Source organism: Anastrepha ludens, chromosome 4 (genome assembly GCF_028408465.1).
Source record: "Anastrepha ludens isolate Willacy chromosome 4, idAnaLude1.1, whole genome shotgun sequence".
Classification (NCBI taxonomy): domain Eukaryota; kingdom Metazoa; phylum Arthropoda; class Insecta; order Diptera; family Tephritidae; genus Anastrepha; species Anastrepha ludens.
In genome coordinates, this window is record NC_071500.1 from 38,392,732 (window position 1) to 38,410,816 (window position 18,085).

Genomic DNA, 18,085 nt, shown 5'->3' on the forward strand with positions numbered 1-18,085 from the left:
GATATCCAATGGCATATCGTCTGGATTAGATTCAATAATCGCGTCAACTGTTGGGCTTGTACCCAATACGCTTTTCCAGCATTTAGCGATCGTTTCAGAGAGCAATTTCCCCCATGCTTGGCTCAACATGATCACGGCGGTTTTCAAATCAATTTTCTTCAATAGTTCATGTAATGAAGAGTCTTTTTCACTACTTATGGTTTCCATTAGCAATGTTTTGTATTGAATTTTTGTTAAGTTTTGTCAAGTTAATAACACCTTGATCCATTGGCTGTAAAATCGCTGTGCAATTGGCCGGAAAATACATCACTTCGATCTCACCACAAACTAATTCTTCTTCGGGCGGATGAGATGGGGCTTGATCCAGCAAGAGTAATGCTTTGGGTGGGACATCATTTTCTTTGGCGAATTTTTTCACTTCTTCGACAAAATTATCAAAGAACCATTTTGAAAATACCCCGCGTCATCCAAGCAGCCTTGTTGCTAGCATAATTCACCGGTAGACAAAAATTTTTAAAACAACGCGGATTCATAGATTTGCCGATCGTTAATGGTTTTATTTTGTGGCTGCCATCACCATTTGCACACAAAAGAACACTGATTCGATCTTTTGAAACTTTGTTGCCTGGAGCACTCTTTTCATCTTTCGAAACATAGGTTTTATTTGGCAAAAGTTTCCAAAAGAGCCCCGTTTAATCAGCATTATATATTTGTGATGTTACATATCCTTTTTCAGCGATTTTCGCTGTCAATTTTTCCTTAAATGGCTCAATGGCTTCTCGATCACAAGATAACGATTCACCAGTCACAGTCAAATAGCGAAGTCCGAAGCGTTTCTCGAATCGCGAAAACCATCCATCACTTGCATTGAATTGTTCTCCATCTTTTTTTATTTCATCAGATATTTTTAATGCTTTGCTTTTCAATATCAAGCTAGAACCAGGAGCATTTCGTCGCCGCTGATTCATGAAAAACTGGTACAAACGCTTCTCGAGCTCTGTATGATTGCCAAACCGCAAAGTTTTCCGTTTATTTCGAAGTGAAAATGAATTGTATGCATTTTCATTTAATGAACGGGATTGTTTTTTTATTCGGCAAATCGTTGCGCAATCAACTTTGTATTCGAATGCAAGATCTCGTTGTTTAACGCCTTTTTCAATTTTTTGGAGAATTTCATCTCTTTCTTTCAATGTAAGAAAATGTAGATTCTTTTTCACTTTTCCCATGATTTTATTTGATGAAAGCAAAAAAAAATGATTCAAACTCCGAACGATTGTTTTACTCTCAAGAACCAGCTTGAAACTAACGCGTGTTGAATGTCACAAACGATTCGATGCCATATTTTATGATATCAGCGCTACAATTTTACAGTTATTTGTAAAAATTAAAAATGACAAAGAGTGAGAACAGTGCTTTTGGTCGCAATAATTCCGAGAACCATAACTGTGCATAGCTATAAAGCTGTGTCTTCGCGCGTGATGAACGCGCCGTATTAAGTAAAAAATTTCTTCGAAAAAGAATTCTTTTGAGCCCGAAAATTGCAATTTTTTATTGCTCTTTTCGAGTTTTCTATGGACTCAAAATCGAATTGTACTTTCCGCGAAATTGCAGTTATCGGTATTGCACTTATCGGGCTTCTACTGTAATTGAAAACAAAAACATATTTTGCAAAAAAAACAAATTCATACCTTCGACATATTGTTCAAAAGCTTTATCTTTAATTAAAGTCTCAAAAAATTGTGTTTTTTTTTCCCCCCTTGTGTTTCATTTATTTTAAAAGAAAATTTAATTGTATCCCACACAAGCGTTCAAAGAAAATGTAAACAAGTCACCATATGCATTTACATTAAAATTGTTTTTGTTATAAAATCATAACGATTTAATCTACAGCCAGGAAAATTTTGACAGATGATGCAAATGATGTTGAACTATCGATTTCGATAAGAAAACAAAAATCGATTATGGTGTGGGATACATTATTTTGGCGGTAATGGCTCGATTTCTTAATTTTAATTTCTTCAAAGAAAATTCAAAACAGCCTTTAGAATTTACATGGCAGCGATATAATTTGCCGTAATGATATTAAATAACGAAAAAGGCATCTTCCATTATGGGATTTACACTTCGATCTCATGGTCTTTTGTGCCCAAGAGCATCTTTAGTGAACCAAAAAGAAGTTGGGGCACTGATATTCAAGAAATTCAAACTTATATAAATAAAGAAATTTTTCACAAATTTTTAAGAAATCATTTGTGTTGAATATATGTATTTCATTTTTAACTATTCACTATGCATAATTTGTCTCTTGCTATTAACATTTTCTCCGTTAATTTAAGTAATAACCGCAATAGCATACTTTTTCAAAGTCAAACAAAAAGCTGAGTTGAATCGAGGGCCGTGTTTCCAGGAGTAGACCACAGGTTCTCTCATTTTGCCCCAATTCTCTCATTTTACGACGAAACCGTCTCCAAAGTTCCCTATCTAGCCAGCTCATCAGCCCAGCTGTTTCCCTCTATACCGCTCTGACCGGGAGCCCAAATGAACCTGATATCGAAGTATTCGGATGCAATCGAAAGAGAAGCCAGACATTCCCCGAACAATCTCGAACGCACAAGCTATTGCCTTTACATTGCCATATAAAATTAGTCAACTATTAGTATTAAATAATGAATGTAAACGTGGAAAAAATTCAATTTCTTTTTTTTTTTTTTGAAATTAATGCAATTGAAACTTATGCTCCTTATTTGGTTTTTTATTAACAAAACTACTGGATTTTTAAAAAACAAAACTACTGGATTTTTTTTTGTTACTTGTGCGCTTTAAAATATTCGATACAGTTTCGGTCCGGTTTTGGCCTTAAAAATCTTTATTTAGCTAAATTTAATAATTTTATTTAAGGGAAAGGGTTAAAGATATGAAAATATCCCACCTGTTGAGAGGTGTGAAAATCATATATCTGAGCTCAGGGGCAATGCATATTGAGCGCCTAGTAAATTTATAAAACTCGAAGATTCGAAGGGGTCTGGCTAAAAGGCATGAGTAGCTAACAAAGCTAATGGTAGACACTCTCTCAGTATAGCTGTAAATCATAGTTTATCTCCAATCGTTGAGCTCTAATGGGCTCAGTAGATAATACCACAGTTGAGTTATTGCAAGCAATTTAACCTACATTAGATTGAGTTGGCAGCCGCTATATGCAGTGACGCATCTGGACCAAAGACGGAGGCCCGTTTTGATACCACAGATTGTTAAACTCTTTCCTCTAGACTGCATACTAGACTCTCTGATACTAGATTATTCAAACCTGTTTTCGTCCGATTCAATTTTTAAAGCAAAATAATGCAATTTTCTCTCGTCAAAGGAAAAATTTTGGAAACGAAGAAAAGTTTATGGGCATAGAACCACGAGAATTCATTTGAATATCGTTCAATTTTTTTGAAAGGCGTCTCAAAACCTTCTCATTTCTGTCAGAATTTTATGATGTTATTTCGCTAAAACAATAGTCATCAAATATGTTCGATATTTCAATATTTTAAATATTTTTGGTTTGTTGGGTATTCGCTTACAGGCGCTGAGTCCGCCTACAACAAACAAACAAACAATAAAAAATTGTCCTTTCACTATTTTTGCGTGGAATTAATGGCGCATTTTCTTTCTTCCCGCTCTGTTTTTTTCTTTTTTCGCTCTCTGTTTTTTTCTTTTTTACGAATTTTTATTTTTCTCCGCCTTGTTGCTCATTAAACGCCAGGTCACTTCGCGTTTGGATTTCATCTGGAAGGAGCAAGCTGAGCGTGAATTAATGAATATGAAATCGAATCGTGCACTCAACGACACATTAATTAAGGTAAAATAAATTTGCCCTTGTAGATTTTATTTTAAGGGTTCGTTTCGTTGTATTTGGTACGGAAATAATTCAGAAACTATTTTTATTACAAAGACCCTATAAAAAATTAATTAACATTTGTATACATCAATTTAATTGTTTTCAGAACATTTTGCCTCATCATGTAGCTGCTTATTATCTCTCCGACGAGCACACAGATGAATTATATTCGAAAAATCATTCTCTTTGTGGTGTTATGTTTGCTTCCATACCTAATTTTCAGGATTTCTATTCGGAGGACATCGACAATGGAAAAGCATGCATACGAATTTTAAACGAGATTATATGTGAGTGAGAATTGAAATGCTAAAAGCTAATAGTTTATTTTTCTAATTTAATGAAGATGAACATGTGAAAAATTTACATAAATCATTTATCCCAGAAGAGTTGGATGAGGGGGGTGATCTGCTATTAATTAATTTTTGACCTGAAAATATAAATAAATATGTTTACAGTTTTAAGCCGACTCTGAACGGCAGATATTTTTTATGAGAAGCTTTTTCATGGCAGAAATACACTCGGAGGTTTGCCATTGCCTGCGGTGGGCGACCGTTATTAGAAAAAACTTCTCAGTTTACAAAAGTTAATACTTGAAACAATTTTTTTATTACGTGTGGCGGTTAGATTTTCCCAAAAGGAAGGAATCGCAATATTCAGTAGGCATTCGGATTTTTCAAATACTGGGACCTTATCGGTATTGGCACGAATTTTTGGTACTCAATTCATTTCAAGAAATAGATTATCAATTATCCGCTTGGGCTTTTGATGGACCTTTTGAAAGAATCAAAATCAATATCAAGAAACTGATAAATCAACTTCGATTGATGGGATGTTTAAGAAAGATCGTTGTTTCTAAAAACATGTTTTTTAATTTATTTAATATTAAATTTTTTTTATTTCTTTTAATTTCGGTGTTACTCATTTTTACCTTTTTACACCGAAAGTAGAAAACTCAGTTCTTCCATACCTCATTGGGTCGATAAAATGGTAGAAGTACTAGCCTGGCACTCCGTAGTTCTAAAGCGCCGTTTTGATACCATTTTGAAAGGTCAAACAGGCAGATATCTACAGCCAGTCGAAGCTGTCGATGTAATGGAGAAAATTGAGGGGATGCAGGTTGGCACACGCCCCAGGCTGTCAAAAAAAGGAGCGCCTAGTGACCTTAGTCGTCTAGTTGTAAAACCTGGACACTTACAGAGAAAGTGCTCAACAATCTCTTTCTCTGAAAAGTCCGCTGCGTTGTGCCAATTGTCCAATGGCCGAGTTTGCAAATTAAATAGCGGGACTTTCTGTGTCCTGCATTTATTGTACTGAGGGTTCTCGAAATAGCACACGAAGAAATGGAGCTCCGTCTGTTCTGCGCTTTTCTGAGAAATAAGTTGTGTAATTCCTTTTTAACAACAGTCAGGGGGATGCCTATGGCCCAATGTAGACGCCTTTATGGTAAGCTCATCAGCAATTCTATGTGCTCTAAGGAGGAGATCAAATATCTTATGCAGGATGTGCAGGTAACATTTCTCTGATCCTGGAAACAAGATCCAAGATCTTGGTAACCATATCAGTGAAATGTTACCTGCAATCACAAGAGATTTAATCTGCTCCTTACTGGAAATATCCTGTCTGGATATTCATCATGGCGCCGTCAGTGCCTTGATCACAACTGAACTATCGGAAAACATGTCAATATCTCCCTCGCTCTCGCGTTCCTTAAGTAAAGGGTGGTTAAGTTTAAAGGCCCGCTGTTGATTTTGAATAAAATACAAGTTTTTTTTAATTATTGTAATTTCTCATTATTATGATAATATTAGTATGGCTCAGTTACGTACGGAATAAAATATCGGCCAAATGACTCCATCCGATGGTCCAAATTTTCGATGACGCTGAGGCATAATTGAGGTTCTATGCCGTTAATGTGCCGAATTATCTCATCCTTTAGCTCTTGAATTTTTGCTGGCTTATTGACGTACACCTTTTCTTTCAAATAACCACAAAGAAAGAAGTCCAACGGTGTCAAATCACATGATCTTGGCGGCCAATTGACATCGTCGTGACGTGAGATTATTCGGCCATCAAATTTTTCGCGCAAAAGAGCCATTGTTTCGTTAGCTGTGTGACAAGTGGCACCGTCTTGTTGAAACCACATATCGTCCACATCTACATATATCTTCCAATTCCGGCCATACAAAGTTCGTTATCATCTCACGATAGCGAACACTATTCACAGTAACTGCCTCACCGGCCTCATTTTGGAAAAAAAAACGGTCCAATGATGCCGCCGGCCCATAAACCACACCAAACAGTCACTCTTTGTGGGTGCATTGGTTTTTCGGTAATCACTCTTGGATTATCATTCGCAAAAATGCGGCAATTCTGCTTATTGACGAATCCACTGAGGTGAAAATGTGCCTCATCACTGAAGATGATTTTCTTCACGAAGTGCGCGATATGCATTTTGATTTGAACGCCCGTTTTCATAATAAGCCTGAATAAGTTTAACGCGTTGCTGGATTATGTATCTTTCCATGATTCAAATTGAATTAGTCTGAAATTGAAAAATGCCGAATAAAATGTAGGAAAAAACTTTACGTTTCGGTGTGGTTCACATTCAACATCGGCCCTTTATTATGCATGCATGTAGGGTCGCACAGACTTCTGCCTGAAGAACACTAGCACTGTTCGGCAATTTAAACTACTGATATAGAGAAAACTCCTGGCCCGACTCCCGATTCCATCTTGCACCGTCAATGAAGACAGAATATCTTCGAAACAAAATTTAAATTTAATGGAGTAGCAAAAACTTCAAAGTGACCACACAATTTTTTGCTGTTGATCTGGAAGTTAAGCAAAATCGATTTGGAAATCGATTATGTATATCATCTTCGACTATCAAAAAGAAGAAACTATGGCACAAATTACGTGGCAAGATTTACGCTTTACATCAGTAAATAATTTAAATTTCTCCCCTCTTATTCAGCAAATAGAGGAAAGGACAAAAATGTCACAATGGGTAAATTTACTGCGTGTATCCCAATCAAAATCAATCAAAGGTAGCTTTTAGCTAAACCGATTTAAAGATTGTATGGAAATAAATAAAAATAGTTTTAGAATTAACACAAGAATTCTAACAGGGCATTTTAGAGTGAATCATAATCTTGCTAATCTGGGAATACAAACACGTGTTGGCAATGTACCCAGCACTGTAGCATAAGCGACACAAATACTTTGGTAAACAGTGTTTACAAGAGAAAGAAATAACACTCCATAAAATATGACAAATACTAAAATGTATTAAGGAAGGTGGGCTCAAAGAAATACACTCTGACTCCAGAAGGGGGCACAATAGATCTTTCAGGTGGCAGTGCTACATCCTCTCATAATAATATTAAAGTAAATTAAAAAAAATTTAAAAAAAAAGAAAAACTTACATATCCTCATATAATAAAAATACATAATATACATATTTGCAATCCATGGATTAGAACCTGAATAAAGAACCGCGATTAATCGAAATGCGAGATTTTAAAAACGGTGTCCATTGCTACCAGAAAGCCAACATTAGAGAATTGTATAGCATCAGCTGCAGGCACCTCGCAGCAGGAGATGCGTGAATCTGCTGTTCGTAAAGCGCGCACAACCTTGACTACTTTAAGCTGAACTTTTTCTCTAACTTTACCAATTGTATTCTTTTTTGAGGGAACAAAAGTCTTTTGTCAGATTTGAAAATACTATTTATTTTGTTATCAGGATGGAGAGCACTCCAGAGTACCACCACTATTCGCTGTTGGACAACCACTGCAAGACAAATTTATTCACGCCAATCTCATATTTCATTTAAGAAGTGAGATTAGACAAGTCCTGCCATAAGTTCTGTTACATTTAAGTCCATTAGAGATATGAAATTATATTATTTTTTTAATAAAGTTAGTTTTATTTAATCATGTAAATAAAGGGTGATTAAGTTTCAAGGGCCGGTGTTAATTGTGAATAAAATACAATTATTGTCATTTCTCTTTATTATGATAATATTGGTATGGCTCAATTACGCATGGATCAAAAAATCGGCCAAATGGCCGCCGCGGCCTCGGCGGTATACCTCCATCCGATGGTCCAAATTTTCGATGACGCTGAGGCATAATTAGGTTCTATGCCGTTAATGTGCCGAATTATCTCATCCTTTAGCTCTTGAATTGTTGCTGGCTTATTGACGTACACCTTTTCTTTCAAATAACTGCAAAGAAAGAAATTCAACGGTGTCAAATCACATGATCTTGGCGGCCAATTGACATCGCAGCGACGGTCATCAAAATTTTCGCGCAAAAGAGCCATTGTTTCGTTAGATGTGTGACAAGTGGCACCGTCCGGTTGAAACCACTTATCGTCCACATCCTATCTTCCAATTCGGGCCATACAAAGTTCGTTATCATCTCACGATAGCGAACACTATTCACAGTAACTGCCTGACTTGCCTCATTTTGGAAAAAAATACGGCCCAATGAGCCGCCGGCCCATAAACCGCACCAAACAGTCACTCTTTGTGGGTGCATTGGTTTTTCAGCAACCGCCCAAATGCGGCTATTCTGCTTATTGACGAATCCACTGAGGTGAAAATGTGCCTCATTACTGAAGATGATTTTCTTCGAAAATTGGTCATTCACTGTTGCCATTTCCTGCCACTATTCTGACCATTGACGACGCTTGAAATGGTCAAGAGGCTTTAGTTCTTGAGTTAATTGCACCTTGTAACCGTGTAAATGGAAGTCTTTATGCATAATGTTCATCAACGACGAGCGTGAGAGGTGCAATTGTTGGGCACGACGACGAGTTGAGGTGGACGGCTCTTCAACCACACTATCGCAAACAGCAGGAATAATTTCTGCAGTACGAGCTGTACGAGCATGCACTGGTGTTTTCACATCTCCTACACACCCGGTTTGCTAAAAATTTTGCACAATTTTTCCGATTGTTCGCACATTTGGACGATTAAATTGACCGAAAAAATCACGAAGTGCGCGATATGCATTTTGATTTGAACGCCCGTTTTCATAATAAGCCTGAATAACTTTAACGCGTTGCTTGATTGTGTATCTTTCCATGGTTCAAATTGAGTTAATCTGAAATTGAAAAATTTTAAATAAAATGCAGAAGGAAACTTGAAGTTTAGGTCTGGTTTACATTCAACATCGGCCCTTAAAATTTAACCACCCTTTATTAAAAACAAAAGTTTAAATTTTCATTCGAGATGGTCACCATTCACTTTTACAAGTATTCACACAATTAAGCCATCCAGCATTGCAGCACTCATGGCTAGGCTTCCAGACGGTCCGCGGATACGAACTCCGGAATATTGTTTTTTAGCCACTGCTGAGGGATTTTGGCCTTATGGGCTGCAGCGGAATCTTGATGGAAGCTCCAACGCTCTCCATTGAAGAGAGTTCTGCTCAACTACTTCACCACACCTTCTAAGATATTCTCATGGTACACTTTTGCACCGGTATTAACCCCTTTGAAGAGATTTAACGTCTTTACAAGACACTTTCCCACCAAACCATTACGGAGGCTGGATGATAGGCTCGCCGAACGCTTGGAGGAATATTTAAATGGTCGTTGACCGCGTGTCACCGAAGAAGCTGCTTGCATCTGTCGAGTTTAATTTTACTCACACGCGTTGTCAAAAATGAGCAGTTGAGCGGCGGAAGAGTTTCATGTGGAGATTTTCTCTAATCATACATTTACTCAAAGATTTCCCAAAAACTTGTATTTCTCTAATACTTGCAAAAGAAACTACTAAACTACATACTTATTTATTGAATATTGCTTTATTTTCTAATTTGAGGCGACTTTGACGAACTCTTGGAGGAACCACGTTTCGCCTCCATCGAGAAAATAAAAACGGTTGGCGCCACCTATATGGCCGCTTCCGGTCTAAATTCAGCACATTTGCTTGCACGTGGAGAAACAGCGGAAGATAGCGTTTGTGATCTGGTTGAGTTCGCTTTTGCGATGAAGCAAAAGTTGGAGGAAATCAACAAGGAAGCATTCAACAACTTTCAACTACGCGTGGGCATCTGCAGCGGACCATTGGTGAGCGGTGTGATTGGTGCGCGAAAGCCGGTCTATGATATCTGGGGCAATACGGTGAACGTGGCCTCACGTATGGACTCCACCGGCGAGAATTGGCGCATTCAAGTTTCCACCAAAACTTCGGAACTATTAAAGGCCAAGGGATACACGTGTGTGGTGAGTACTAAAGTTTATGTCCACTTCTGTTTTTTTTATTTTTTCTCTAGCACTTTCTTTTAATTACACATATGTATGTACATATATTTGCTTAGAAACGCGGCAAGATAAATGTGAAGGGCAAGGGGCTAATGGTCACGTACTTTGTGCATCCTAAAGGCGCCAGTGAAAGTCAATTATCTTCACCGGTACGGCTGCCGGCGGGTGTGCCGCTATCGCAGACACCGAATTTACAACGCCAAACATCGCATCATGGCTCTTTCAGCGCCGTAGTGTTTGGCATGTTGCAGGCATCGAAGCGTAGCACAACCATTGCGGGCACACGTAAGTCAAAATAATTCGGCAATTATTGGAATTACATACTCATATTGGCAAGCATATATATGCACTCGTATGTACCTATACATACCTATGTAGAATTATACTCGTATATATACCTACAATTGGTTCTATTTTTATTGCTTTCTATGGATTTGCAGCGACTGGCACTCCCTCACCGCAAATAAGACGTGGTCGATGTGGTAGTACCTTCAGTTCGGTGCGCCTATCGCAAAAGTCTACCACCACCAATAACCCGGTGAGGCGGAATACAACACGAGTGCGTGGTCGCTCATATCGACAAAAGAAGGTTGACCATTTTGAACGCCTTAAAATTAATTTACCAAAGTATTAATTAATTATTCCTTTGTTGTTATTATTTTTCAGAGCTCGTCCAACAACTCGATTGTAACACAGACCAGTAACTCGTATATATCGTCCTTTCGAGGTATCGATCAAATTGAGACGACACTGTCCAAAAGTCATAACGATGCTTTATAGCCTATGCGCAATTGGGTGTAAAATGCACCTGTGCATGGCAACAAAACTTATTTTATTTATTATACTTACAATTAGCTAAAAGTAGTTTAGAATACATATTTACGTAAATACGTGCATAGAATAGGTGCAACACTTTGTCGAAAGAAACAATTTTAAAAACACTTCACAGTGATCCCTTTGATGTACTTGTAAACTGATTTCAATTAAGCAAAAAGTGCATTTATTTTTCGACCGTTTTTTAAGTTAGATAGATTCATAAATATGTAGGTAAAATGTATAATATATAACATATGCATGTGTATGTACTTAAATGTCTGTAATTCAGTTACATACGGCGAAAGTGAATGTGAACAGATTTAGCTTTATTTTAATTGTATGTATAAAGAAACTAAGAAGTGTAAGATGAATTTTAAAATTTCCCTAGAAGTTAAGCAATCAAAGGACAACACTAAGCAAGTATATTTCAATGTATGTGTGCACATGTGAATATAAGTATGATACCATATTTTGATAACAGAACCCTATGGTATAATACAGACGTAGGCCCCAAAAGCTATAAGGTAACTGGAGGAGTTCCTCAAGGCTCTGTACTACGCCGGACTCTGTGGAATATTATGTATGATGGAGTGCTACGCGTTGAACACCACGAACAAGCAAGTATTGTTGGGTATGCAGATGATCTAGCTGTGGTAGTTGTAGGGAAACGCTAGAAGAGGTTTCTCGAAGGGTAGAGGACACAATCAATAAAATTAAACAATGGCTACAATCGTATAGGCTAAGACTAGCAGCCCATAAGACCGAACTGGTCCTCATAAGTTCTCGGCGAAAAGTTGAAAACCTTCAAATTATGGTTGAAGGTCACATTATAACATCAACAGATACCATAAAATATTTAGGAATGATGGTCGACAGAAGGCTCAGTTTTAAAAAGCATCTGGAATACGCCAGCTCGAAAGCTGCAAAATCCTGCGCGGCTTTATCGCGACTGATGCTCAATGTGTCGGTATCGTATCTTTAGAAGATTCCACCTCCCAGGTCCGCATACCAAAAAAAAATGTAGATTTTGGAGTGAGAAACATGTACACTTAAAAATACCACAAAAGTATTTTTTTGTTTCATCAAACACATTTTACGAACTTTATTAAATTAATGAAATAATGATAGGTCCACATAAAGAAAATTAAAGAGTCGTTCTTAAAGAAATAACACCGCCGCCGAAACCGAAGAGATTGATTCGTGACTGTCATTCGGGAGTGCGTGGATTCGAATCTCGCATGAACATCAAATAATCCAAAAAGTTTTTTTCCATAATAATAGCGGTCGCCCCTCGGCAAGTAATAGCAAACGTCCGAGGGTATTTCTGTCATAAAAAATCTTCTCATAAAAACCATTGGCCGTTCGAAGTTGTTTAAAACTGTGGATCGCTCCATTTGACTACAAATAGGAGGAGGAGCTCGGTCAAATACCTTACAGAGGTGTACGCGCCAATTATTTTTTTTTTTTTCTTTGTTCAGAAATGTATTTTATTTTTATTTTTATTTTTAATACGCAGCTAATTTTAGTTTTTTGATGTAACCAAAAACCAATTAGAGTGTGTACTTAAGCAATCAAAATTAACTAAAAAAAATCGTGGAACGAAATAATGATAGGGTCATATACGTGAAATGAAAAAATTTCATAAAAAATTAAGCTATTGAATTTAACGCCAGCAATTTAAATTTTTTGGGTGAGCCCTGAATAATTATGATTTGCTGTAGTCGTCATGGCATTGAATCGGCTTTCTGACGGTTTTTTTCTGCAATGACATCCGTGAAGAGAAAACTCTCATTAGTACTGCTATACTGGCCAAAAAAATATTACCTCACGGGGCTGGTTAGCTACTAAATTATTGTTGACGCCGGCGAAACTCTGTGTGTCTTAGGTCTTTACATACGCGCAGATTCTCTTCCTACTGATTAGCTGATTTCTGCATAAAATCTACAATATTTTCTTGGATTCGCGGGTGCATAGCGGGGGCATTAAACAAGTCGTCTTCAACATCTTCTTCCCTGTCCGTGCAGATTGGGAAGTTTGGTGAACTGACATGGCCAAACCTATGTAGATATTTTCTTAATACCCCGTGCCTTGAAAGAAATTGGATTAGGTGGTAGTTTGTTCCCCCGTGGTTCCTTTGTAGCCACGTTGTCTCGCGTACATCTACTCTTGGGCGAGCTGTTCTATCTGCCCTGGCAGTAGGCGATAGTCAGCGATTTCTTTACGCATTGCTCTATCGGCAAGTACGCATAGCCTTATAAATAATCTCTGCATTTCTTTAGCCAGAATATCAACTAGGATTACTCCTGCTATGAAGAACGATGCGCCATCAGAAATTGTCGATAGTCCGCAAAGCGCTTAGTTCGTTTTTTTTCATGTCTATTTAGGTTCATGTGCTTTCTGACGTTGTTTTGATCAATTCGACCCAACTCAGTTCGGATTACATTTTTTAATCTTTTAACATTGTTAAATTGTCGCCCATTGTTGAAAACTTGTTTTGACAGGATGCTTCAAAGATTTTCTATCGGGTTGCGTCCTGGATTGCAAGCGGGCCATTCTAAAAATGGCAACCATAGGACTTAAAAAAATCCTTAGTTCTTTTCGTGGCTGTGAACTGCTGCGCTGACCTTTTTAAACATATCATACATTCGGGATCACGAAGACCGCAATATGCGTTATTTCTACAAAAATGAATGTCGCAAAATACACAGAGCTGAGCGTTTAGCTTCTTGGTAAATATTACATGTTTTTTATAATGAGATATAAATAGTTCGTCGTGCATCATTGCTCGACCGCAGAATGCAAATTGTAGCTGTTAAATGGGTTGCGTACCTCATGTAGAAACTTCGCATCATCTGCACACATCAGGCAATTTGCAAACTTAAAATGATTCGGTACGGCAGTAATAAAAATTTCAAACAACAACTAGGGCACAAGGGAATAGAGGGAAATGGGAGAGTTGACGAGCTTGCTAAGGCAGGCAGCCGCTTGCTCAGTTTTGAAGGCGGAACTAGACGAGGAACTAACTCTGGAAGTGCAGTCTATATGGGAAGCTTCGACCTCCCACAGGATAGCCAAAATAATGCTTTGAACTTTCAACGCGAAAACAACTAATTTTATTTTATCACCCCCCAAGGAAGGAATGTAAAATATTGTAGCACTCCACATCACGCAGCTGTAATGGGATTGGCCCAGAACCATGCGTGTAACTTATGCGAAGAAAAAAAGGTTGCGTTAGAATACCTCATATGTCTCTGTCCTGTTCTCCTTACAACTATCTGGGATCGGTATACTTTTCATTTTTGAAGGATATTGGTGACAGAATTTTAAACAGTTTATTAAAACTCGCCAAGACCAAGACGAACTATGATTAACACGACTCCGAAAACATTGATAACACTACGGACCCTTATGGTCGGAAATTTGAGAAATTTATTCTGATCGGCCGAGTATACCTAACCTATACTATGTAATCAATCATCCTTTTGGCCGTGCTTCTCGCGCAATTTGTATTAAGCGTCTCTATGTTGGAGCTACAGTTTTATGCCGACTGCGACGAGCGGCAATTGGTTTTTATGAGAAGCTTTTTCGTGGCGTAAAACGCTCAAAACATTCATGTTTTTTAACGAAATGCGGCCGTCATTTGAAAAAACTTTTTTCTATAATTTTAAATTTCATGTCTTCAATTGGATTTGAACCGATGCTCACTGAATGGTAGTCGCGCACAAATCCGCCATGTAGACGGCGGCAGCACAACAACCTTCGTAAATCAACTTATCTGGCAACTCTTACCCGTAAGACGTATCGTAAACCTACAGTTAGATCACCTCGATTGTATCAATTAACAGGCTCGGGGTAGCGCTAATGTCATGCCGCTACTACAACAATAACAATACCATTTAATTATTTGCAAAATTAAATCGATCTTGACAATATGAGCGTTAGCAACATCCGTTAACTCTACGCTGGGCACCCGGGTCTAGCGAGACTTTTTCGACTTCGGACATGAATTTAATATATTTATATTATAGCTAATGACTTGAGCTTCCAGGTAGCTTTTGAAAATTTAATTTTCTATCGATTTATGGATATAACGTTTTCCAAAGGATCCTCGAGAAGGACGAAAAAATACCAGACCTGGATGCCCAACCGAAGATTTTAAAAAAGGTTTCCGACAAAGGGTTAAGGTCTAAATTTATTGGCCAACCTACTGTGCAAAGGATTAGCCAAAACTCCACTTACCAGTGGAAACCTAAAATCTGTACATTTCGATTATTATAGTGTAATTTCTCTAGACTGAAACGTAACTTAGTAAACCGCTTACTCCAGCCTTAAGAAACTTAGAGATCTTTTCATTTTGACTTCGTAAGTTGCATAGATTGAAAGCGGTTAGAGTATTAAGTTTAATTCAACAAGGTTTCTAAAATTTGTATGTGATAAATTAAATTTATTTGATGTGGCATCTTTAAAAACTACTTATACAGCATGATGTAAAATTATTAGGTTCAGGCTGATTTTAACACTATCTCCACCACAAAGGTGTGTATTTTAAAAGTATTGTTTAGCTGAAGGCCACCAGAAGACCAGAATTAGAATTAGAATAGAATCAAAACAGGTAGGGTCTACTTTTTGTTAGCTCACTGAAACTCAGAAGAAAAACATTTGAAAAAATGTCATGATTTGTTTGGCATGAGACTGTATACGTAAGCTGATTTGACCGCTTGCGTAAACACCTTTAATTCTTACATATCTTTAGTTAAGTTTACTTCTAGAGTAATTACACTATTACACTTACAGTAAATTAAGTTCAATTTAAGTTCTATGTAGATTAACTGGGCCTATACTTATAAGTAAAAAAAACCGGCTATTTGGTCAGTGCTACCATTGAGAAATTGTTTATCAAATTAATTGTTTTTCTTTATCATGAAACCCGTAGTGGTAAATTCGTGCATACATACATACACTCTGAGTTTATTGTTGTCGATAAATGTACTATTTAAATGCATAAAGTAAATATGTATATTATATGTGCCTATATACAAATAATTGTCTTAATATGTATTTATGTGCATTAATGAAAATATGTATGTAATTTTATCTACTTTTAAACTTCTTTTATTCGTCTAGTCGTTAGCTTTAAATAAAATTAAAATAAACATATTGACACATGTATATCTATGCAAATATAAATTCAAATTGGGCTATTTTTCTATTTTGGTTTCAGGGACAATTTTCTATTTGATTTAAATAAATTTTGCCAGGTACAAAATATTGGGTTGCTTGCGGATTTTTTTTAGAAAATCGAAGACAATTTTTTCATGGAACTAAATAACTTTATTCTGTAATGTATTGCCCATTTTGATCAATGACCTTTTGCCATCTTTCAGGCAGAATCATTATTCCACGTTTATAAAACTTCTGGTTTTTATTAGCAAAAAAACTGAATCAGGTACGAATTGACATCATCATCATTATTGAAATTTTTACCACTCAAGGAGTTTTGTAAAGATCGGAACTAAAAGTAATCAGATGGTGCGAGGTCAGGACTATATGTTGAATGTGGCAAATCATCCCAACCAAGCTCCAATAATTTTTCCCGAGTGGCCAAAGACGTGTGTGGCCTTGCATTGTCATGATGAAATACAATACCTTTTCCATTTGTCAATTCGGGCCGCTTTTCTTCAACTGCATTGTTTAAATTCGTTAGTTGTTCAATGCAGACATCCGAATTGATCGGTCGGTTGGGTGATAAGAATTCAAAGTAGACAATTCTTTTGTAATCCCACCAAACTGATAACAAAGCCTTCTTTTGATGAATATCGGCTTTTAATGTTGTTTGAGTTGGTTCACCTGGCCTGATCGACGATCTTTTCCACTTGATATTGGTGGAAACAACCCATTTTTCATCGCTAGTTATCAGTTGTTTTAAAAATGGATCATTTTCATTACGTTTCTTTAGCAAATCGCATCTATTAATGCGTTGTTTTCACTTTTCGGAAATAAAAAAGCAAAATATGACGAAAATGTTCCTTTCGATTTTCCATTTTTCAACGAACGCCAAACGAAAACTACGCAACCGATCAAAAAACTTTTTTGCTGAATAGCCAGCTATCAAATAACAAAATGTGTTTTACATTTTTACTACGTCTCTGCAAACCTAAAAATTCATCTATGAGTGAAATGCGCGATTACTTAGTTGCCAACCCAATAATGGATTGTAATTTTCACATCACTGTAGCTATGCTCGTCAACAAAATTAGCCAAGACCAGCCATCAATCGAAATAAAGAGCGTAAGGAAGAATTCTATCCCAATGAGAAGTAAACGCAACGAAGTAAAAGTTAACAAAAGGAGAATTTGTGATCACTTATCATTTCCAATAACCGGTATAAGAAGACATGTCAGCTGATTTTTTAGAAATGTCTGTATTGCCCAAAAAAAAATTTTCTTACATATATTTTCTGTATTCATTTTTTTTCTTGTTAAATTTTCCATTTTTTTTTTGTTTCTGACTATAAACTGTAAATTGTAAATCGACGCAAGTGAGAGAGCAAGCAGAAGTGCACAAAATTGTCACTTCCGCGAAGGTACAACTCGTCACTGAAAAATTCATATTACGGGTTAGTACATACAGTGCCTCGCATTGGTATACCTTTGCATGGTGAAAAGAGTTCAGAAACTCTGGCCAATACCAGACCGTTAATCGGTTCTCAACAATTTTGAAGGAAACAGCTGATTTGCTGATGTAACTGGGGATGTGACAGCGGTTTGCTTACGAAAATGAGATTATATTGGTGATATACGAAAAAATCACCCAATGACACTTCGTTACCGTCTGAACAACGACTGATTGGACGAGCGTACGAATACCTATGAAATGAAAACTCTGCTGCAGACATGACATGGCAGCCAAAGTTACTCTCATAATTTTGCTTGGGGTGGCCAATCCTTGTGATCCGTCATCTTTATACCATTGGGTACAAGTATGGATTGCAAACACTAACAGTCTCAATGAATGCTATTTGCCTATGTCCATAGGTACGTTGTCTGAAATGTACCAAGCCTACCAAAGAAAGCATAATTTTTTTCAAAATTAGCTTCATTCACCGACATA

At 37.1% G+C, this 18,085-nt stretch overlaps 1 protein-coding gene across 2 annotated transcripts in view; it reads left to right on the top strand.

Moving 5' to 3' along the window:
- Positions 1-16,120, top strand: part of LOC128861701 (adenylyl cyclase 78C) — a 208,244-nt gene extending 192,124 nt beyond the window's left edge. Inside the window, exons 19-24 of one of the 2 annotated variants that reach the window (XM_054100039.1) lie at positions 3,749-3,844; positions 3,990-4,170; positions 9,717-10,120; positions 10,216-10,444; positions 10,600-10,748; positions 10,826-16,120. In XM_054100039.1, coding sequence (XP_053956014.1) covers positions 3,749-3,844; positions 3,990-4,170; positions 9,717-10,120; positions 10,216-10,444; positions 10,600-10,748; positions 10,826-10,939 — 1,173 coding nt within the window. In that variant the 3' untranslated portion in view covers positions 10,940-16,120. The remainder of the gene's footprint in view (positions 1-3,748; positions 3,845-3,989; positions 4,171-9,716; positions 10,121-10,215; positions 10,445-10,599; positions 10,749-10,825) is intronic. The other variant, XM_054100040.1, reaches the window with a different exon arrangement.
- Positions 16,121-18,085: the final 1,965 nt, after the last annotated feature.